General features: G+C 39.1%; 1 protein-coding gene across 11 annotated transcripts in view; it reads left to right on the forward strand.

Annotated features, from left to right (window-relative positions):
• The window catches only part of SULF1 (sulfatase 1), a 138,318-nt gene that overhangs the window by 92,431 nt on the left and 21,743 nt on the right, over window positions 1–24,144 (forward strand). For 10 of the 11 annotated variants that reach the window (XM_071737742.1, XM_071737741.1, XM_071737740.1 and 7 more), the window contains 6 exons: window positions 1–170; window positions 10,894–11,044; window positions 12,033–12,208; window positions 12,773–12,901; window positions 13,154–13,207; window positions 14,238–14,367. In XM_071737742.1, the coding sequence (XP_071593843.1) occupies window positions 1–170; window positions 10,894–11,044; window positions 12,033–12,208; window positions 12,773–12,901; window positions 13,154–13,207; window positions 14,238–14,367 (810 nt within the window). Of the gene's footprint in view, window positions 171–10,893; window positions 11,045–12,032; window positions 12,209–12,772; window positions 12,902–13,153; window positions 13,212–14,237; window positions 14,368–24,144 lie in introns of those variants that run through there. The other variant, XM_071737751.1, reaches the window with a different exon arrangement.

A 24,144-nucleotide genomic window follows, 5' to 3' on the forward strand; every position in this document is an offset into this window, starting at 1 on the left:
GACTACTTCACAGACCTAATCACTAATGAGAGCATTAATTACTTCAGAATGTCTAAGAGGATATATCCCCATAGGCCCATAATGATGGTCATCAGCCACGCTGCACCCCATGGCCCCGAGGATTCGGCACCACAGTTCTCAGAGCTCTACCCCAATGCTTCACAGCATATGTAAGTCAAAATCCCACACTGCCAGACCCACTTCTTGTAGCTGCTTGTTCTGGGTTATTTTTTTTATGGAGACATTTCAGGAAAAGAGAATTCCAATATAACTCATAGTATGCAGTGAATATTTGCTTGTTTCTTTTGCTGTGTGTGCTCCTTTCAGGGAGGAGAGTGACAGCTCTGACTATTATTAAAGCAGAGAGAAGCTCTTTTCCTCCTGGGAAGTTGTGGGAGATTAAAAGGTCAGTATTTGGCTTTGTAAGGGCAGCTTCTTACAATACCCTGAAAATATGTAGACACAGGTCAGGATCTGTTGGAAAGATATTACTTCCTTCATCTTCCTTTAAGATATGTGCTTCCTGGGAACTAACTAACTAACATCAAGAGTAAAAACACTCTTTTGTAGCTTTTCAGTGCACCAGATTTGTTTATAGACTAGATACTGGCAGATTCCCAAAATAGCCTATTAACTTCATTTTTAAACAACTTGCCTAAGCTTTCCTGGTGATTATACTATAATATAAAAAAAAAAAAAAAAAAAGAAAAAAACAAACCAAAACAAAAAAACAACCCTCCTCATCTTGTTTCTGGAACTGAAGCCAAATTTAAGTAAAAATCTAAGGATAGTCCTGGATTTCACATCTTGCTTTATACTCTGAATATTCTGAGTCCTTTTCCTCATAGAGAGGTGTTAGGGAAGCTTAACATCTCCCTTCTGTCTGCCATGGGCATGTGGATCACTCTTCCCATTGATGTTTAAACAATGTCTTTGACGCTCCTTCCACACAGAAAAAGCATCATAAAATGTCTTAGCTGGATTGTGCATTAATTTGGATTCTAAAAATGAGGAGCTTCACCACACTGCAGAAAAGGTCTGTGGTCTACAAACTGCATTTTGGACTCTGCAGTGGCCGACACACAAGGATGTGTTTGGTAGTTACATTAACTAGTTTAGAATTGCACGTAGAAGCAGTTGCTGCCTAAACTGATTAGCTGGGCCCAGAAAGGGAATAGCTGTACATGACACATGGTTAAATATTTATTAGTTTCTATTTTTGTGTCCTCTTACTGGATGCTACTTTCTAGATATACCACTTTCCCTGATGTTACAATCTTAACTGTATTTTTTTTTATCCTACGTTTCAACACTTCCACATTCCTGACACTAAACTTTGCAAGTTATGCAAAGCAGTCAGCAATGTTTCGTGGTTATTTAGATGTTCAGGATAATTCCTGCCTGTATACAGAAGTGATGAGATTGATATTTTAGTGTGTAAATAAGCACTTGAAAAGGTAGATGGTTCTGAAGTAATCATCCTGAAGAATTATCATCACATTATTGTAGCCTAGTGAAAAATATGATATACTTAAAAACATGGAAACTGTCATATTGAGTTTTATGAAAGATCTTTCTAGCTCAGTATCTGGAATTATGTCCTTCAGATGAAATCAGCAAGGAATGCTTACAGAGAGAAAAAAAAAAAGCAGGCAAGATTTCTTTTCCTTTTTTTTCCAGCCTCTGAAAATCACCAGTTCAGTTGAAGATTCCAAACCACTGTGCCCTGTTCCCTTTTCATCTGTTTGAGCACTTTTTGAGCCACAGAGCCAGCCCCACCATCCTGTGGCAGCAAGTCCCACAGTGTTACCCCGTGCATCAGGGACAAAGGACAACCTTTTCTTACCTTCTAAACCTGGACCTTGCCCATGCCACTGGTGTCCCCTCCTTCCCATCCTGTAAGGAACAATGAGTAGTCACTACATCAAATTTAATGGACCTCTCTCCTCTGTCTTCTTTCAATCACCTCTTTTCAAAGCAAGAGCCTTAGATCCATTTGTTCTCACTCTGTTCAACAGATTGCTTCCCCTTTAGTGGCACAGATTGCCTGGCCTCAGGCAAGCCATCCTGTGTGCTGGGGGACAATCCATCATATGGGAGGGGAGGTTTCAAACTGTTTCCTCTTAGCTGTGGGGACCACGGCTGGAAGAAAAGCACTGAATCATCCTACCTCACCCTACCTCTCCCCAGGCCAAGGAAACTCATTTTAGGCTGCATGCTCCTTGTCTTCTAATACAAGAGTGCTTGTAGGAACTTGCATTGGTTTATCATGCTCCTTACACTCTCTACTGTTTGTTGTTCCAAAATTTTAAACTCCTCTCCACCTTATACAGGCTGCATTTCACCTGCAAAGAACACGTGAAGATCCTACTTACATATTTGCAAGTTTAGTTTCATCTCAGTACTTGTGTAAATTAGTTTTTTTTTTCCTTTTTTTTTTCTTGTTTTTTTTTTCTTTTTTTCTTCTTTTTTTTTTTTTTTTTTTGTGGACTCCTGAGATCTAAACAAATACCTTGCTCTGCTAGGCTACTTGTGAAATAACCCAAAACATGAGATTCAGCTGTGCTTCTTCTTGTCTTATGGTGGTGTTCATTTCTTGGCAACCTTCTTGAAAAGAAATATTTTTTTTTCTCTAGTGACCACAAGAGATCCTTGCTGGGTTATTTTGTGTTTCTTATTGTACTGACTGACTTCATGTGTTAGAGTTCAGTCTGCAGACTAAGAAATGAGACAAATTGAAGATAAACTGCCAATTTGGGTAGCTGGGGCCTCCAAAAAGCTGATTTCTCTAGCAAAAATATTAGCATCATGCTCTAAAATATATAAGAAGTTTAGTTGTCACAGAAATATTCAGTGTTCCCTGTGAAAATAGCACAAGAACAATAAAATCCCTCCTGCCAAAGTTTGTGTAATTTGAACGTTTAACCCTTAGGTTTTCTTCCTTGGTGGTCAAGCACCATTTGAATCTTTCTTTCTGACCTTGGGTGACAGCCATCTAACCTTGGATTTTGTTTTTAGAAATGTAGTTGCTATATCATGTTACTGTAACACCTACCTCCAACAAAGAAGGGAAACCAGGTCAAAAGCTGCTTGCTGGCTTTACAAACTGGGATGGAAGGTTATACCTACAAACCAGGGATTAAGATAGCCTGTCAGCCACATGTGAGGGGAAGTTTTGCTTAAAAGGACAGTAGCTGAAGCAGCCTCTTAAATTATGTGAGATATCATTGCTGATAAAGTGCCTGCCATTTGATGCCTTTATGAATTTTTTTTAAAAATACCTCACACCAAAAGTTTGTTTAGAAGATTTCCACTAGCACATATGAAGAGGGGACCAGCTAAGGAAGTTCAGGGAGAGTTCTGTCCTCAAACTATTCCTGAAAATAAATCATACTAATGCATGTATTCTAGCTATGCCCAGAATTTATTTCTGTAGAAGAAAATGGGACTGTAGAAGATGGACCAGATGAAAGCAATATGTAGATCTTTGCTCTGGTAATGAGCAACATCTGTTGAGGAGTGAGGTTGCTAGACCTTTGGAAATGCTTTAGTTAAATATGAAGTTATGACACAAGATACGGCTCTCTAGGTGTCCCTGGAAGTTGTTACAGGGTAATCTTGTTCCATCATACAGCTGAGCAGGAGAGGATGGTCTAATGAAAAGGGTGGTCTAATGAAAGCCTGAATTCTCAGTAATGCTCAGGGTCTCTGACACTTTAGCTTTCCTTCTGCTTTCCAGAGTGACCCAGTCCAAAGGGAACTGAGAGACAGACCTAAACTATTTAAAAGCTGTGAAGTAAACAAATATTAGAAGCAAAAACTCTACAGGAGGCAGGTGGAAATGGAAATGTGAAACACTGCTGGCTGTACTGAGTTAAAGATTCTTGGGCTGGCAAGAGGACTAACAAACTGATTTTATGGTTACCTGGAAGCAATTCTATGGCCAAGCTAAAAATCTTGGGAGGAGCAGCTTAAAATGGCGTCTGGGAAAAGTCTGGAGAGCTTCTGAAAGTAATATGAGAAAATGTAGATGATATGAAAGGCAGAGTCTTATGTTTCCATTTAAATATAGCATGAATGGTGCTGAATGACCAGGTCTGGTGGTAGCAGTGTGTTTGCATTACTGAAGCATGAAGAGCAATTCTGTTGCACCTCTGGATCCCCAGACCAGACTTAGATGTGAATTTGGGATGTGAGATGGCTGCACTCAAGGTGCCTCCTAGTCACCAAGGCAGCATCTCAAACATCTGCCTCTTACAATGGTATTTCTTGTAATGTGGGCACCTACCCACTGGAGTGGGATCACACATTTGCACCAGTAATAAATCTTGACAGTGTGTCTTGTCTATGAGGAGAGGCTGAAGGAGGTGCTATTGTTCATCATGGTGAAGAGAATTCTCTGGGGGGACCTTATAACTGCCTTCTGATACCTGAAGGGAACCTACAGGAAGGCTGGAGAGGGACTTTTCTTAAGAGTGTATGTGACAGGACAAGGGGGAATGGTTTTAAACTGGGGGAGAATATGTTTAGACTAGATATCAGGAAGAAGTTCTTCAGTACAGGAGTGGCAAGACTTTGGAACAGATGGCCCTGAGAAGTTGTGGATGCCCCCTCCCTGGAGGTGTTCAAGGTCGGGTTGGATGAGGCCTTGAGCAACCTGGTCTGTTTGAGAGGCAGCCTAGCCCATGGCAGGGAGGTTGGACTAGGTGAGCTCTAAGGTCTCTTCCAGCCTAAGATTCTATGATTCCATGATTCTATGATTCTATGATTCTATGATGATGATTGCCACTGCTGGCCTGAGGCTTGCTGGCTTGTGCTCTAAAAGATAAATGGTCAAAGTCATCCCATGCATCACTGTGAGTGGGACTTTAAGTAGGAGTAGAAGAAATGGTGTGATTTAGAACTGCAGTAAGATTCTAGTTACCTAATTAATTTCTGGAGGAGCAACAAATAATTTTTTGCTAAAAATAAAAAGGTGTTATATTTAACGGGTAACAACTTTTTTTCTTCTTTGTTCCAAAATATAGCACTTGTGTGACACTTCAGGAGTGAAACTTTCATACCTCACATGTACATAAATATCCCCGAGTTTAATAAATTCCCTTTTTAAAAGGCAGAGAAAGTAGATCCAGAATGGTGAAAATCAACTTCACTTTAATACTGACTGTACCACTGGTTATGTTTTTTTGACTTTTAATCTTGTCCAGGACCTAGGCTTCCTGCTTTCCAAGAAAAACATCTAAACCTGGAAGTCTGCTTTCCCTGGAACAAAGGATTTGCTTCCTTTATTTATTTGCACTTTTTCTAAAGAAACATAACCACTTATGCAATGTTTGCTAATCATATTTCAAAGAATAATATAGGTGTTAATTTTGTACAGAAACTATTCATTTTTCACAATGAGTTTTGCCATACGTATTGTTTTAAAATGTTCTTGACCTTTAATTTTATTAAATGAAAATGTTCCTGGAGCATATAAGTACTGTATTATTTTCACTAACTGGAGGACTACCAATCTAAACAGATTAGCCAAACACTTTGGGGATAAAAACCTCTGAGAACTCTATGTAATTATTCACAACTGACATTCTTCGGCAGTATTTTTATGAACAGGATTTTTTTGCTGTTGGGTAAAAACAGGAGGGAATCAGGAGATTGTAAATGCAGATTTTTAGTACGAGAAATTGAACAAATGCTTGTAAACCTGATTGTTTCTTTCCATGTCAATGCACCTGAAACAGAAATGTACATATTTAGATCAAACTTTCAGAAAACAAGTTTTAAAGTTGCATTGAATTCTGGGAGATCTAAAAACATGCTGTGTTCTGATTTATTTCTTTTCCACACAGACACCACAACTGTGTAAGCAGCATTAGCTAAGCTGAATCTCCCACTGTGTAATAAAAACTTGCAGAAGGGCTTTATTCCATTTTTTTTCATTGAATATCATACAAAAAGCAGTTCAGTTACTAGTAAACTATAGTATAATTAATTTCTGAATCATTTATTGTCTGAAGACCCTATTTCAGTAGGTGCTCAAGTCCAAGCATCCATTTTTTTGGGATTGCTGGTTTATTTTGTCTAAGTTAAATTTATTGTGGTACCTTAGAAGTCGAATAAGGTGCATTCTCTCTTTTGAACTTTGAATTTAGATATTTAAATAGAGCAAAATATGTTGTCAGCATAAAATGTATGTTACAAAATAGAGATTGTTCATGTAGCTGAAGGTCATTGAGGACTTTTGGATTCAGACCACAAAGCTGAATGCTGATAAAATTCCTTTCCTCTCAAAATAACTTCAAGTATTTATTTGAACAAATGCCTACAGATAAATGAGTTATATCTTTTTTTAAAGAGAAAAGTGCATTATGCTTATAGCTGTTTACTCCTTCCATACCCTCTAGAACACTCTTATCACCACTGTGAGCTTGCCTGCTGCAGTTTAACAGGTGGTAAACAGACACTAAATGAGATTTCCATGATGTAGCATGAACAGAACAATGCACATCAATGCAGAGAGTTTAAATGATAACAGAACCTAAATCACAAGTCACTCCTTCCCCTGAAGAGACTGTAATCTAAGGCCAGAGAAGGCTGACACCAATTTATTCTTTTTTTCAAATTTGCATATAAAATGGGATGATTTCTCTGTAAATTTATTTACGTAGATGAGTGATTACGAAATCTCAAGGTGAATTATTTTCCTCATTGTGAGAATGCCTCTGTGGAAAAGGGTCTGTGCTAAGTATTCAGGATTTATTTTTTTTTATTACTTAAACTGGAGGTATCAAGTTGGAATTTTATAAACCTGACACCTTCCAGTGTCCTGACCAGTGCCAGAACAGACAAGTCATGCAGTGCCGACTGTAGTAAGTTCTGCGTAGTGTGTGTTGGTTAAATGTAGTAACTGAGCCATCTAGATTTGCCCAAACTGGCATAGCCTACAAGAATGACAAATACTAGGAGAGTAATAATTCGTTTTCTCAATCCTTACCCTCTCTACAGATTTAATACTCATATAATATGTTGATGGACATTTTAGAACTGACCTATGTGAAGGGAAGCACTTTTTCATGTTACCTATTTTTGTAACATGTGGGATGAACTCTCAGTCAGTCTCTGGGCACACATTTGTAATGTTCAATGCTTTACTATTTGCTGATCAACTAGCAACAGTGACTTTGATATCAGGAACTTATCCTTATTGCACTCTGGAGCAGCACCTGAGCTGTTTGGGGGCAGCCCAGCAAAGTCTGACCAGCAAGTGATCCATGGACACCCTGAAAGTACTGGGGTGCTTGGCACTGTCTGCTGACCATGAATCAACAAATATGCACAAGGCAAGATTGAGAAAAGACTGAGAAAAGAGGCAATAAATAAACATATATTCATATATGTGTACATATATTCAACCTTGTATTCCCAGTGCTAAGAGAGAGGAATCAAGGAAATGTAGATGTTGGTGTTACTTTATAGCAATATTTGCCAATACAGAGCAAAGCCATTGCAAAAATGAAAGAATGGAAACGGAGACAGACTGTGCCAGGATGACTTTCAAGGGTTTGTAACAGCTGAACATGTAGTTGATATCTCCTACTGTTTCAAGGAAAAAAAAAAAAAAAAAGTTGTGATAAACAGTTATCATTGCCAGGGATGAGGAAACTTGGAAAGGTTTTCAGAAACCAGCAATATCCTCTCAAGAATTCATCTCTGTTGCATTTGTTTTGGGATTTTTCACTCCCCCAAAAAAGACAGATCTGAGGTCACTCTCAGGTCTTGTGCCTGGAAAGAAGTGCTGTTCTGGAGGATTTCTGCATGGCACAAACAAAGAGGAGTATACAGGGAACACAGACAAGCTGTAGAGTTTTTTGATTCCTTTCTGTCTCTTCTATAGCCCTGTTTCCCTCCACTTGGGAGCCCCCATTTCACATTTCTCCACTAGTCACTGGCACTGGATATTTCACAGAGGGTCTGTTCCTTGAACTGTCTGGGAGGAAAATTCTGCTTACTCTCAGCCTACTGCATTTCTCACCCAGAAAATTCAACGTGCATTTGGAAAGTGTCTGTGAAAGGTTTTAACCACCCTGCTAAAAACTCTTGAGTGCTGCTTTTAAGGACTTATCCATTATGTAGAGGAGGTTTCTGACAATGGCCTGGGAACATGAGAGCAGAGGCTGCCTCAGCAGCTGGCTCTCCTTCCTGGCACAGCAGCAGGCTGTCACATAATGGCAGGCTGAGAGGAGCTCACAGCCACCTCATCCCTCCATGGTGGGGCCACTCAGGAGTCCACCAACACCAAAAAAAAAAAAAAAAAAAAAGCAGAGGCTTTCTGGAAAATGCTGATTTCTCAAAACAGAGCTCTTTCAAGGGAAGGCATCTCATTTGACAAGTTTCCAAAGAAAGAGAGGAAAGCTTGCACTCGAAGCATCTTTCTTTTCTGTCAGTATGCCTAATAATTGATAGGTGACCAAAACTGCTGAGATTTGCATCTTCAACGTCTAGGGCTCTATTGGTCCATATGCTAGAGCTGCTGTCTAGCCAACAGCCTAGAGGACTGCACTCCTGGGATCATTTTCTTTAAATTTTTTGTAGTATAAAAGTTTCTTTTTTAAAAAAAAAAAATCATACTTCTAGCATAGGTAATGTCAATATTTTGACTATTCAACCTGAAACAAAAGAATTTCCAGCAGAAAAGGTATTACACATTATGTTTGTCTTTGCTAACCTTTCCATACTTCTTAGGAAGGAAGTACTCAAGGAAATGTCCACAAATGATGTGATAACATTGCCTCACTTATTTTTTCCCTTGATGCTACTGGTTAAGCAGGCCTTTTAAAATTAGCTGTATGTACTAGAGCCATAACAGGCTTCTCAAATACTACATAAATTCTAAAAAATAATCTCAGTTCAAGATGTGGGCTCAATTAACTTATTGCAATTGACTACCAGTCTATTATGCTGCCCATTTACCCAACTTTTATCCTCAGAATATATAGTTATAGGTTATGCATATTATAGCTGATACAATAAAACCGACTGCTTCCACCATTCTGTGATCAAATGCAACCATGCAAAATACTTGAAAGCTAAATAAAAGACTGTTCAAAATGTTTTTAGTTTATCACAGAATCAGAATCAGAGAATATTAGGGGTTGGAAGGAGCCTCAAAAGATCATTGAGTCCAGTCCCCCTGCCAGAGCAGGATCACCCAGTATAGGTCACACAGGAATTCATCCAGTCTGTGTAAGTCTCACTGAAAGTATACTTATTAAGTATACTTGTCAGCATACTATGTTCTGATATTTTTTGTGCTACCTCTTACAAAAGAACAACTACACATAAAGCTTTCTGTGGGGAAAACATACCTTTGGATAATGCACATATTTAAATTATCAGTATCTAAACAGTAAATTAGTATTGAATTGCATTTTTGTTATAAACTGAAAAGAGAACCGTAGAAATCAAAGTAATCCAAGCACAAACAGCATTTTCTCATTTTTTACTTGTTTATTTTTCAGAGGTAGTGCTACACCGTATATATCCTGTACTGCAGTGTATTAAAAACTAGGCAAATCAAAACCTAGATTCTCAAAGCCTGGACGTGCATGTGTTAGAAAAGGGAAGTGGTCATATATAGGTGACACCATTACAGAGCATGGAGTTTGTATGGTTTCTCTTCACCTTTTTGTTGTCATGTATGTTAGGTATAAAAACAGGACTGATGGAAAGCTTTTGTACTATGCACATCTATACAGCAAATTTATTTGGCATATTTTTTGCAGTATTTTTTATTCAGAGGTGATTTATCTGTTTCTTATATTCCTATATTCTTGTTTCTTATATGATATCCTTAAAACAGTCACGGGGCTGTGGATATAACACCTCAAATCTCCCCTTTGGTGTTTGAAGTCTTAAAATGCCATTCTTTGCTTCAGAAGAACTCTGTGCCATATTTCTGAATACTGGTGTAAATAGCAGTATTAGTTCAATATCATTGTCATAGGTCATGTTGTGCTGGCCCTGTGCTTTGCATTTAAAAAAAAAAGCAAACCACCTCAACAATATTTAGTGCATAAATAATTTTTTTTATGTATAGGCAAAATTTGTACATTTAGCACCTCAGCAGGCATTACTGGGTCATAGCTCAAGTGAGGGCTGAGGGCAAGTGATGGAGACTGAACATGGAGCTGGAATCTACTGTGCTGTTTGCAGAACTTTCTCAGCTCTCTTCTTCAAGTCCCCAGCAGGGCTTTGTATCAGAGCTGGCCCTGCACTCAGGCAGCCAGTCCCACAGGGGGTTGTACTCAGGGTCCTGCACCCACCATTGGTGATGGAGAGGGGCAAAATGTCAATGCTTTTGCTCTTTGGGGCATCTTGAAAACTGGTAACTGGTGTTACTGTTCTTATCTCAGTAATGACTGCTAGGTTGCTTGATCTCACAGGAAAATATCTTGCTTGTAAGTGTGATTGAACTTGCACTAATGAAAGGTAATTCCCCCACTGGAAGCAGCAGGGCAATTTACATTAGTACTAAGGGGAAATGGTAATTTTGATCTGACTTTCTTTGGTTTTCTACTTATTTTGTGGAATGCACCATTCAGATGATCATTTTTAATGATTACAGATTCTTTTGAGAAATACATTTTGGTGCACCCCAAATATTATCTGCTAATATTCTAGATCAGAAACCACATGGTTAAAAAATGTCAAAGTAGTAATGTATGAAGCAATGAAGCCTGGAAGCCACCAAACTGATATTTGTGATATTTTACATTAGGAACACCAGCTCCTCCGTGGGATGGTTGATTTGTTTGTTTGATAGTCCTGTCTTAGAGGAGCTCCCACTTTCCTGTGATGCTGCTGAACTTTTCAGATCCTTTCTTTTCCTCCCAGCACTCCAAGCTATAACTATGCACCCAACATGGATAAGCACTGGATCATGCAGTACACGGGGCCCATGCTGCCTATCCACATGGAGTTTACAAACGTCCTGCAGCGCAAAAGACTTCAGACCTTGATGTCAGTTGACGACTCTATGGAAAGAGTGAGTTGAGAGAACTACTGTGAATACAAACTTATTAGTCAATTACAAAATTAAATGAATTCTTTCTTTACCTTCATCAGCCATAGCCTGGGGAAAGCCCTCGAGCTACAAAGAATGACTCATTAGAAATGAATTGCGTTTATGTTCTCTGAAACATAGTGCCAAGCTTCTCTTGGAGTTGTTGGATGAATAAGCTGGTGATTTTTTTAAAAGGGAAAAGTCACTGAGCCTGATATAAAACCTGGTATTAACAGAAGATGCATCACCTGCATGCACACATGGAGAGACACAGTGCACACGTGACAACTTCTGTTCATTTCACACACTCCTTTCATAGTTCATCCTTCAGCTGAAATCTGGGAATTGGCAATTCACAGCAACTCAGGTGTCAGTGTGCTGGTGTTTGCAGAAGTTAGGCAATGCAGTGTACAGCTAATTACAGGTAACATGATACATGAACTATTAGGTGTACTCTGCATGACTTTTTGTTGAAAAATCAAGAGCCATGACCAAAGATCTTCCCCCAGAGAGATTTCTTTAAACTTTAATAAAAATTTACAGCCTTTTCCCAAGCCCACAACTGTAAGGAATGAGAAAGTCGAAGACTAACACAGTAGATCAAATCTGAGTACCATTTGCCCTAAAGCTGCAGTACACTTTTTTCCCCAATCTGTGTTTGAGTACACAATGACTTTTGGACATACTAATGCACTCTATTAGAATTAATAGGTTTTGCTATTTTACTTTTCTGGAACTGCTTAATTTTCCCCTCTGTGAAAAACAAAACTGCACTTGTAAGTTCAATTTTTTTAATGGCAGAGTAAGGATAAGAGGTAAAAATGTCTATCCCCAGAATGTCTGTTTCCACAACATTGATGTCATGCTTAGTTCTGTGTATTTGAGGAAGTAAGATGCTGGTTAAACATGATTATGCACAAAACATGTTTTGCAACATTTAATCCAGAGTTTTTCCTGTGCTGTATTGCAGCTATACCAGATGCTTGCAGAGATGGGAGAACTGGAGAATACCTACATTATTTACACTGCTGACCATGGTTACCATATTGGGCAGTTTGGACTGGTCAAGGGGAAGTCAATGCCGTATGACTTTGATATTCGAGTTCCTTTCTTTATTCGCGGTCCAAGTGTAGAGCCGGGATCAGTGTACGTCCTCTTAAGTATCTAGCACAGCTGCTGAACATGATGTAAAATGTTTCTAAGAGCATGTAATTATCACTCTGACTGGTTTCATTTCATAAAAGATGTCCCATTAGTGTAGTGAAATGAGCCTTATAAAAGAGGCATGTCTTTCATTTTGTGTATTATTACTAAGTTATAACGTGGATGAGAAAGTCTTATAATGTGCAGTCCTGTAGGGTTAGGCTTTGAGTTTTGCTTTGAAAAAGGAGGCATTCATCTTTACTGCTTACCTTCTGGCTTAGCAGAATGGATGGGAGATGCCCTCAGTGTCAATGAGAGAAGTCCAGTGGCTACTGCACCTCCCTGTTTTATTGTGCTCAGCTTTTTTTGTGTGATGGCACTTGGCAGTACTGGCCTGTCATTCTCAGAACTGTATCCCTCAAAGGAAATTTTCTAAACTTAGCACTTCTGTAGAGCTTTAAATCTTCAAAGCCCTGGTAAACATTAATTACCACTCTATTTCCAAGAGAATGTGAAGACTTAAATATTGAACACATGACAACTATGACCTTTTCTGTTGATTTGCAGAGTGCCTCAGATAGTTCTCAATATTGATCTTGCTCCAACAATTCTGGATATAGCAGGACTTGACACACCTCCAGATATGGATGGTAAATCTGTCCTAAAGCTTCTGGACTTGGAGAGACCAGGAAACAGGTGAGACCCAGCATATTTTTTTAGCCAGTTCAGAATAAAACACCTAAATAAATCAACAACTCTGTGAAAAAAGATTCTACAGAAATGAGCTGTGTCATGTCAACAGCAGCTTTTACATTTGAAGAGTCTCTGAAATTGCACATCTATAAAACTGCAGATATAAGTGGAAAAATGCTTTTTCAAAAATAAAATGTTAAAACTAGCAGTGTTATACCTAGATGCCAGAGGTAATTGTTATTATTTTGCTTTCAGGTTTCGAACAAAGAAGATCAAAATTTGGCGTGACACATTTCTGGTGGAAAGAGGGTAAATATTAGGGGTGAGAGAGTCTTGGGAGAACCTGCCTGCTAGGAACACTCTCTTGTACATGTTTTCCTTTTTGCTCCCTACTCTTCCTTATTAAGGTCAGGGAAGTAGTAAATTTTGCAAGCAGATTTACAGTCCTGACTTGTTTCCTAGTTTCTCACCACTGGCTTTCCAAGCTGCTGTGCTCCCAACCACTACCACTGAAGAAATTTGAAGGCAGGCTCTTCTGGTGACTCCTACTCTGTACCTCCTCTTTCTTTAGCACTGTACTTATGACCACTTATATCATTATCTGACTCATTTTCTTTTCAAATCCATGTTTCAAATCCAGCTGTGCAGAATCCTCCTGTCAACTCATTTTGTATTTTCCATCATGCATTTGGAAGCATTCTTTTTTGTTGTGCTAGCTAAGAAAATGCTTATGTGTAAACGAGTTGACTGTAACTGCTCCACTTTTCACTGATACCTCTTTACATCCTCTTGCCTTATCAATTATTGCTGTGGAAATTTTCTCTCTGTAAAAATTTTTCTGCAGCTTCCTTGTGGCACTTTATAGCTTTACAGATTGTGGAAATTTTCTGTGATGTAGCACAAAACGGTGCATATCAGGCACATTGCAATATAAGACACATGCAATAAGATACAGCCAAACTAGTGCTGAGTGAGTGTGGAAGCCCTTTAGTTTCTTCATCTGGGCTTTTCAGCCAGGCAAATACTGCTTCATTATGTTTTGCTTTGTGAAATGCATACATTTATGTGTGAATGGTGCTGAACTGTATCAGTTAGGCATATTTCAGCAGCTCTTATTTCTCTTTGGGTAATTTCCAGCAAATCACCTGAGGTTTTTTTTTTTGTTTTTTTTTTTTTTCTATGTGACCTACATTGAAGGTCAGTAACACAGAAGTGTGGGGATTTTTTTTTTCCTGAGAAGACATTAAATCTTCCAGTAGCTTTGTCCTTCCAGTTAACTTCATCATCTTCAGAGTTCAGAGGAATGCATCTGAAATATTCAATTTTATTTTTCTTAAAGCAAATTTCTACGCAAAAAGGAGGAACCCAACAAAAACACTCAGCAGTCTAATCAACTACCCAAATATGAGAGAGTAAAAGAATTATGCCAGCAAGCAAGATACCAGACAGCCTGTGAACAACCAGGACAGGTAAGCTACAAACAACTGCAGTCTTCTACGTGCCACAGGGAAATACTTATTTTTCATTATGTGTTGAAAGAATCTGAAAAATAATAGCATTTGGAAGATAGCTAAAAGACCATTATTCTGAATATCTTCAGAAGAAAGAAAGCCAGGCACAAATTACTGAAAGCAAAAGTGCAATTCAATGTGTTAGAGGGCTAGTCCTTAGTTTGATGTTTCTGTACAGGGCTTATATTCAAATATAACTCCCATGTTCAAATATAACATTTGATAGCTACTTTTTTGATTCAGTGTATGGCTAAATGTGCAAGATAATTCAATGATAATAACGAATAAGGAAGAGAACCTTTTTGAGCAGTGCAAGCTTGTACTCACTAATTCAGAATTACTGAAGCAAACTGGTTAGTCCTCTGGTAATACACGATTTTATTTGCTGGGGTGAAGAACTGGTTTATACACTTGGTAACCACCAGGCTTTATTATTTACTGAAACAACTTTAATAGAAGGGTAACCTTGCTCAGAAACACTTGCTGTTTAAGGTTGCTGTGAGGAATCAGACTGTGATACTCATACCCAAGCTTATTCTTGAACCCATACTTGTTCTTCTCTTAGCCTTAATAGTTTCCATCTAATGCCTGACTGATGCAAAGGTCTAATTGCCTGCTAACAAGGCCAGAAGTTACTGCCCCCCTGACTGGTGTTCTTACACCTGCAGTCCTGTGGTTTGGATACAAGGAGGGGGTTTGTCACTGGCCCAGCAATTAAACTGAGTAACAGATGCTCTCTATTAATGCCCCTCCCCTCCCAGGTAAAGAAAGGAGAGAGAATAAGGGAGAGAGATTACTACTTACAAGAGACTTAGCTGAAAGCAAAAGTACAAGACAGAAAATTACCTTTATCCTGGCCCAAACCAGGACAGGGCTAAATTAAGAAAACATTGAATCTGACCCCAAATTGTTCTGAATTATTCCTCTACCTACATGAACTTACTAGGGAGGTGTAGAAGGGAGCTGTATGCCTTCCCACCCACACCACCTCCATGCAAGCCCATGCTGGGGGCCTCCGGGGCTGTGTCTCCCTCCCTCCCTGCCATCCTCCCTCTCCATCCCCATCCCCAGACACCTCCCTGGAGGAGTGTGAGGCGATTTCTCCCAGGCAGGCTCTTGCACCTTTCCCTCAGATGTTTGCTCAGACTGCTGCAGTCAGCTGTAGGCCTGGCACTGAAGTCTGGGAAAGCTGTTTTGAAGGGGAGCATAAAGCCTCACTGTGCTCCCCTTCCATCTCTAGCCACCCAGGGTGCTTTGCCCAGGGCAGGTTGGGCTCTGCACAGCAAAACAGAGGGCGATGGGGAGAGAAAAGCTCCCTCCCCACCTTTCGTCTTCTCGTTCATGAGAGAGGAGTGTTACAGTAAATCTTGGTTAATCCTCAATTGGACTGGAATATGTTTTGGCTGGCAAACCCTTGGTCAGGTCCTCTGGAACATCTCTCACCTCACACATGCTCCTGAAACGTGGCCACTTTTGAAGGGGTGTACACAATATCACACTCTCACCCAAGGGCAAAGTTTTCAGGAGTTCAAACAGTGCCATTGTAAACAGAGATTAAATTTGAAAAAATGAACATTTTTATTAAAACTAAAGGAGATCAATGGAGTCATTTAGACTGTTAGACGCTAAAATGTTTAGTTTTAAAATACCAAAATATTTTCTTTGCAATTATTCCTTATATTTATTACCTCTTATGCCACAATTTAAGTTTGGAGTAACATTACTTTTCCACACATGAATAGAAAAGGTTAAGTGTCCTGACCAGATAGCACACCTGGAGCAGTAGGAAGCATTGCTCCCAGCCCTGTTCCCAGCCCACTGCTGCAGACTTTTCTTTCCATCCCTTATTTTAAAGATTCCTAAAATTATTCTGTGCTTTCTTAGGCTAACCAAGCCTCCTGTGTTCATCGTTCCTCATTTGTGCAGCGGGTAAACTCAGGTTCCTTTAGGTTTCCTTCTCACTTTTCTGCACAATAAAAATTTAGCATCAAACAGTAGAAGATCAGCATTAGAAAATCAACATTTATCACTTGTCTCACCACAGGATGCTCAGAAGATTCAGAACATCCATTGCCTCAAAGCAAAATCCAATTCATTTGAACATATTAAAGATTTGCTGGTTTACATTAGTCAACTGGAAGTCTTTTATTTCAAAAATTATGATTTTCACAACATTATTTTTTTCCTTCAGTTCCTTGGTCATGCCTTCTGCTCCATAGCTGAGGCCTAGATTAGCCACCTCAGTGAAACAGAGGGGCAGTAATTTCATGGAATCATTAATGTTGGAAAAGACCTCTAAGGCCATCGATTTCTACCATCAACCCAGCCCCACCAGCCAACTAAACCATGTCCTTAAGTGCTACATCCATACATTTTTTTAACACCTTCAGGGACTGGTGAATCTTGTTTGGTCAAAGGGCAGAGGGAGAAGAATCTGAGCCAGCCAGGAGCTTATGAGAGCAATGGTGTTTGATAGTGCCTCTCCCACATACGAACCCCCTTAAATGTCTTAATTCTTAAATTAACACATTAAATTCTTAAATTAAAATTAAATTATGTCTTAAATTCTGGAGATACATCAGCTCCACAGAGCCGTCCTTCATGGCTGAGCTGACCTCTTCAGGACCAATTTTCAGACCTAGCCATCACTATAGATAGATTATTTTCTGAAGCAGAGACCAGAGTTGCCCCTGATACTTCTAACACTCTGAAGGCTTCTTGCAGGGATGCCAAAGTTGAAATGTGCCTTCAGAAACCTCCTGCCAGGACAGAGCAAGGATGGTTTCTCTCTCAGGGACCAGCTATATGCCATATTTACAGGAAAGTCAATAGGAAGGGTATGAATTTAAAGACTAACACTGAAAATAACATGGACCCCAACAAGTCATTGCAGTGTGTAGTTTTTTTCCATGTAGAAAAGTTCTTAAAGAAAACTGGAAGTTAACAGGCAAAATCATTTTAGCCAAGATGGCTTCTGATGTGCAGTATGAGGCATCGTAGTTAAATATGAGGTTCTTCAGCAGATTTCCCATAGTCATTTTGGAAAAGAAAGAGAGGAAATTCTGCTATCTGAGTCTAAACTTTATCTTTTGAGATTGGTGCCTTTGATTTAAATTACATAGGTGCATATGCAGAGAGAATCTCCATTTTAATTATGATGGTTTATAATACTTCCTACATTTATTCTAATCAGCTGCAGCTAACATCACTTACATTAAAATTGCCTTCACAGAATGAATGATTGCTGACAGGTTTTTAAATCATGAAATTACTGGTCTGTGGCAAGTTGCTATTAAATGTCTGAAACTAAGAGAAAGCACTTGGTGAATTAATATACCAGTGCACTGTCAAGTATGTTTAGAGTTTGTTCTTCATTTTAATTTACTTCAGTCAATATCTAGTTCATTTGAAATGAAGAGCCCAACTGGGAGCTGAAAAAGAAGAAAACTTGTTCCTATATTGAAATGAGGTGTGATCCTGAGACCTCCTTGTTTCAAAATCTCTAAGGGTATGGTATTCAGGAAAAACATTTCTACAGGTTGTTTTTTTTATTTAATTAGTGTCTAAATTAAAAAAATAATAAATAAATAAAAATGAAAAAAAAAAAAAGAAAGGAAAGGAAAAAAGAAAAATTAAGAACCTGGCATAAGTAAAGACTCTTTTTTAATTAAAAGTTTCAAATTTTCAATTTTTTCTATGCCCACTGTCCATCTATGTATGTAATCATAAAAATTAAAAATAGAAAAACAGGAAAAAAAGAAAATATTAAACATCTGTACAACTGCTATAATTATTGCATAACTTTTTAGTTTCTAAATGACTGCCAAAAATAGAAAATTAAGGCTATAGCTTACATTTAGCTGCAAATCAGTAAGCCTTATGAGTTACCAAAAAAAAAAATTCATTAAGAAAAAATAGTTATAAAATTCACATACAAAACTAAGTTAAACCACTTCCACTGTGATTTTTTTTTTTTTCCCAGTTTTTTAGCACCATTAACAGGTGGCCTCCTTCTCATTGTAGATCACCCTCCTTTTGCTATTGTTGCATCATTATCTGTCTGGAGGATTTCCAAAAGTTCACTCACCTCCTTGAGAACGTATCAGAAACGGGATGTGCACAACTGCCTGGATAAGTGCACTTCTGAGTAATGTGCAGCCAGCCATTAACTCAGGTCAGCAGTGAGCCCTTGGATTAGCAAGCAGAGAGCTAGCAGGTCCTGGGAGGCCAGTGTTTGCCTCTCCTTGGTGCTTCTGGGCTGGGTTGGGATCTCCATTAGCAGAGGAACTTTGGTAAACTGGAGCAAATCCAGTGGAGGATCTCAGAGATGGTCTGGATGTACTGATGGTGGGCAGGGGGTTTAGCCAGGAGAACAGAAGGCAAAGGGAGAATCTAATTCCTTCCTTCAACTAACTAATGGATAATTAGAGATAAGACAGACCCAGGCACTTCTTAGAGGTGCACAGCAAAAGGGCTGTGACAATCCCCCACATTGCAGTAAGGGACAGTCTGACTAGGTGCAGGCAAAAAAAATATTACCATTAGAGTGATTAAACACTGAAGCCCAATGAGGCTCTGGAAGTTCCATCCAGGGGTACCTTCAAACCCTAATATTGTTGTTCCTACCTTGAGGAGGAGGTTGGGCTAAATGATGGTCCAGATGTGCCTTCCAGCATATGCACATGCTCCCAATTTTTTGCTTGCTTATTACCTGGATTCAAGGATTTCCTATTCTTTTCCTGATCCTCAGATACATAATTTGGGGAAGTGCTGTTCACTTTGTCCATTTTGTGAATTATGGGTCAGCTGCCCATATCAAATGTGGACACAGACTAGATTTTGGCCTTGGCCCAGCTCTTGACCAGTGCTCACCCACAGCACAGCTGATCCCATCACAGCCAGGCCAGGTTCCTTTCCCCTGCAGTGGGAGCAGCAGCTCCCTGGTGGGCTTTCTGCTTAGCTTTGTGGCTGGGGGTGAGTTTCTTTTATGGTCCCTCCTTCACATCCAGGGAGCTGCCAGAAATTGGGTTGGGAACTGGAGGTTTCTTTTGTACTTTATATGCCAAATTTGTCATCAGTTTATGTGGTGTAATTTACTGAGGTCACCTGATTGAGCCCAATTGGTTTAGTAGCCACTATCGATGGGTTTTAACACTTAAATGATATGCACTTAAATGATATGCATCAATATTTCATTGATGAGTATTTCTCCTCTCAGCTTTACTCTAATAAAAGTACACAGAATAGAAATATATAGCCAACTGCAACATTGCTACCCTTGCTGTTATTTTAAAAAATCACTACATACTTTTAACCAAGACTTTGTTAGTTTTCCAATAGAGTGGAAATAATAGCAAGTGAACAAATATTTCTCCGGATTAATACAACCTTATAATGACACAAATCTCTCAGATTCCCACTGAAATTATCTGAGATGAGAATATATGTTAGTTCAGGAGGTTTAGCGACAAGCTGCTCTTAAATCCTCTGGCAGGTTATTTTTGTTGAACTCAGTCCATCTTCTCACCCATGAAATTCTGGATACTTAGCAAATATCAAATAAAAGCATGTTAACTGTGTTTTCATTTATACTTTTTCCTTCTCTCTTCCCTTACCTAAGCATGTAATTAATGAGTTGAGTGAACTCATAAGTATTTTATTCTTTTTCTCTCCACCAGTCTGAGTCACAGGAATTTCCTGGGGCATAATTTTGACTTCTGGGACTTCAGACTGTTTCCCAGAGAGCAGTTACCTTTTGAGGTCTGGTGACTGATAGGTTGGGTGTTTCCAGGGTTGTGTTCAATCCATTATTTGTAATCAGTATCAAGTCCATAGCCAAACATGCATTTTTATCCCCTGACAAAAATTACGCAAACCACAACCTTATTTTGAAAATTTCCCAACAGGGGAGAAAAAGAAAAGGCAGCCTCCCAAGATGAAAACTGTGAAGGTTTCTGTTTAAAATTTCAGCTCTCAGGTTAGATGACTCAGCAACCAAACCCAGACACGGGTCTGTTTATTTTATGGGCACACATCTACCATCTGCTTGGCACTACCTGCCAGTTTGGGAACAGCAAAGGTCTGAAACCTGTAAAGATCTGTAGTCTGCTGCCAGCTTCAGTGAGCACTGACAGTGAGCAGAACAGAAAAACTCATCATGTTGCCTGAGTTTGTATGACATGCATGTCCATGAACTCACATCAAGCTACAGAGATATAATGCCATGGCTGCTAACCTTTCCCAGTGCTTTTGTCATGCACTTCAGCTTTAGAGATGCAGAATATTGTGTTTTCTTCCAAAGAAGTGTATCCCCAAACCACCCTATAGAAATAATGCTCCGTTTGGAGAATACACCTGAAAACAGTACAGGGGGATTTTAGTTAGATTAGGTCTCAATATATTTTACAGTGATTTAAAGCTTTAGAGGTGGTCACTGGAGAGATGTTGCTGAACCCAAGCATCAGTTCTGCGGTAAATGTGCAGGATTCTTCTGGTTCTCATTCAAAAAGCATGTTATGTAATCTGTACATACCTCTTATTTCTCAGGTTATCTTTTCCCATTTAGAAATCTAGCATAAGAATTTAATTTTATTGTTCATATTTATCACATTATCATATCAGCATGCAGTTGAAAGCCATGTCTCTTTGTAAAGCTGAAAGACCACTTGCCATCAATCAGCTTACAGATAATATTGTAAAGGAAATTAGAATGGGGCTTGTTAGGTGTAGTCTGGTTTGGCTCAAGTATCTATGTTCTCATAAAATAAATATCACAGACCATACATTTGTAAAGGTCAGTTTTATGACCAGCTGCAGAGTATGAATAAAAAGACATAAGCCAGTAAGAGCTGGCCAGCAGTGTCAGATGGCTGGCCAGCAACTGAGAGCCAGACTCAGAGCACCCACTATAATCCTCCTAAAATTATGATATGGTTTATAAACATCACTCACGGGTCCTCCCAGCTTCAGAACACCCACTTGACACTTACAGAAGTTTAAAGGCACTGCTGATCCACCTGTTTTACCAGAACATCGTTTTGAGGCTGACTCTTCTTTGCCACCTGCCCGTTGACAACCACCTTTTCCTAATCATAATTCAGCAGAGCATTTACACACAGGCTTAACTGGAAGCATATGTGTTTGGGACCAGCCATGTAGCTAAAACTAAGTACATACTTTAGTGCTTTTGTGGATAGCTCTTGCAGCTATTGCTCTCTTTAGACTCTGCAATCATCACTCATGGTTGACAGAAACATGCCTACAACATCGTTGCTCAAGAATTCATAGGAATTGCCAGAAATTATATTATCCCTTCTTAAAATACCATCCTGTTCATGAGCTAAACCCGAAGAAGATAAGTTCTTTTATCTCTAAAAATAATCTTTCAAAGCACTGTATTTCATATGTCAGCCTAAATATTTCACATTTCAGCCTAAATATTTAAGTTTCCTGTTAAACAGAGGGCAGCTTTTTCCAGATTTGACAATTCTTCAGATTTCAGCAATTCTTAATCTGAAGTACCAGCTGTATTCTGGATAAAATCCTGAGATCTTCCAGTCTGGGAAGATCACTGGCACCACCAATTTCATGATCAAAGTTCTTCAGCATATTTACTACCATCTTATCAATGTTCTCTGACAGAAGGTCTTTTTGGTGGAGTAGCACCTTAAAAAGTTATTTTAGACAAAAATCGTTTAAATGGAAAACAGATTATGCAAGAATAATTTTTAGGACTTTTTGTAGTACTCTTTTGAGGTTCTCTCTGCAGAATTTCCATTTTAAAGTATCCAGTGAAATACAGTATAGACTATGTCCTCTGCAAATTAAACTTATATGACCTCATCATAACTGATTATTATCAGTATTGTTATTTATAGCAGAAGGGCTCAATTTATCACTTTTATTGGCTCATACTTGTTTACACCTTAGTGTGGACATTTACTGAATAATAACAGAAGTCTTTTGATGTTGTGTAGTAACTACAGACAAGCAAATAGATTTGGTAAATAATGCTATGGAGGTGAAATATTTGATGTCTTAACCTAAATGCCTACACTTCTAGAGCTGACAATGCAGTCCACGCATTTCTTATAAACTACTAATGCTACACCACTGACACTTAAAATCAATCTTATCCATGCATCAAAAATGTGAATTGCGTAGTCTGTAAACTTCCTATTTTATTTTATCATTCTGCCATTTCTTAAAGGCTGTGATGTAGCTCAAAACTGGGAATTTCTGTATAGTTATTTTTTGCTTAAAAAGGGATTATTTTCTTCATTCTTTTTTCCCTCCATTTCCATCACTGCGCATTCAGCTGAATGTATTTCTGTCATACATTACCCCTATACCAGTTCTCACAGCACAGATTGCTTCCCTGTCTGTTGAACCACTGACCATTGCACTTTTCAGGAACACTTTCTCATAGAATCACAGAATCATCCGGGTTGGAAAGGACCTCTGAGATCATCCAGTCCAACCCTTGACCCACTGCCACCATGGTTACCAGACCATAGCACTGAGTGGCACATCCAGTCTCTTCTTAAAAACCTCCAGGGATGGAGGTTTTACTCACGGAGTCAGGCTGTATATAAATAACCATTTTTTAATTCATTCACATCAGTAGACTCTGGAACTGGGCTCTGGAGCTGTGTGTGATCCAATGGAAGTTATAAGGTCCAGCTATAAGGGAGTAGTGCAAAAATTGGGATCTGCCCTTGTGAGATGAACGAAGAGACATTGGATCCACAAAAATGCAGCAGTTCCAAATTCCCTGAGCAAACCTGGCAGACTATCCCTGTGAAACAGCTGCACTCGTGCAGTGTTCCAATGCTGCTGAGATGTAACAATAGAGATTGGTATTTCCAGGAGCACTTAGGAGCCTCGGTCAGGACCAGGGTTCATGATTGCTCTGCAGTAATGTGTAGAGGACACAGCCCATAAACATTTCTCAGCATTCAGGTCCAGTTCAGCAGGAGCAAACTGCTGCTGTTCTGTACTGTTTACCATAGCCAGCAAATTACAGGGCATTTTCAATACCCTGTGTGGCATGGCCTCTGTGATTGGCACAGAGAAAACAAAAGCAGGACTCAGATCTTGTTGTGGTAGCACAGCCCTAAACCAGACACCCTGACTGGCAGCATCACACCAGGTCCCCTGATGCTCGCCCAGATCTGGCTACTGCTAATAGAGGAAAACAGTGCATGCATACACAGCCCATGACAGTGTTTTCATCTAAACTGTTTTCAAGTTTGGATCATACCATTTGAAACAGGAAAAAAGGGAAATGAGGTCTCAAGGACAGGTTTAAATTCATGAAGTCTTCCTTTTCATGCCTTATCTTAACATTCCCTAGGCTGAGCAATAATATTTCAAGTCAGTCATACATTGCTGAAGTGAAAAAGCACCTGTAAAAATATTGTCTCCATGTTGTATTTCAGATTGCATGTTTTTCAGGGCTTCAAGCTTTGTGATAAAATCTGACAAGATATTTAACACTGAAGTGTCTGCTGCAAATTCGGGGTAATTATGTTGCCTTGAAAACCTTAGCTCGCCTACTCTTAAGACATTTTTTCATGAATTGTCTAATTAATTCCCCTTCTTTTTAAGGGGGCTGGAAGTCTCTCAAAGCTGTCATAGAATATTAACTAAACAAAGTTGTTTTGAAATCCTTCTTAAGTGGATATTTCCAGTGCAGCCCATCACAATGATTCCTGCTAAATGTATATTTCTATA

Source organism: Heliangelus exortis, chromosome 2 (assembly GCF_036169615.1).
Source record: "Heliangelus exortis chromosome 2, bHelExo1.hap1, whole genome shotgun sequence".
NCBI lineage: Eukaryota > Metazoa > Chordata > Aves > Apodiformes > Trochilidae > Heliangelus > Heliangelus exortis.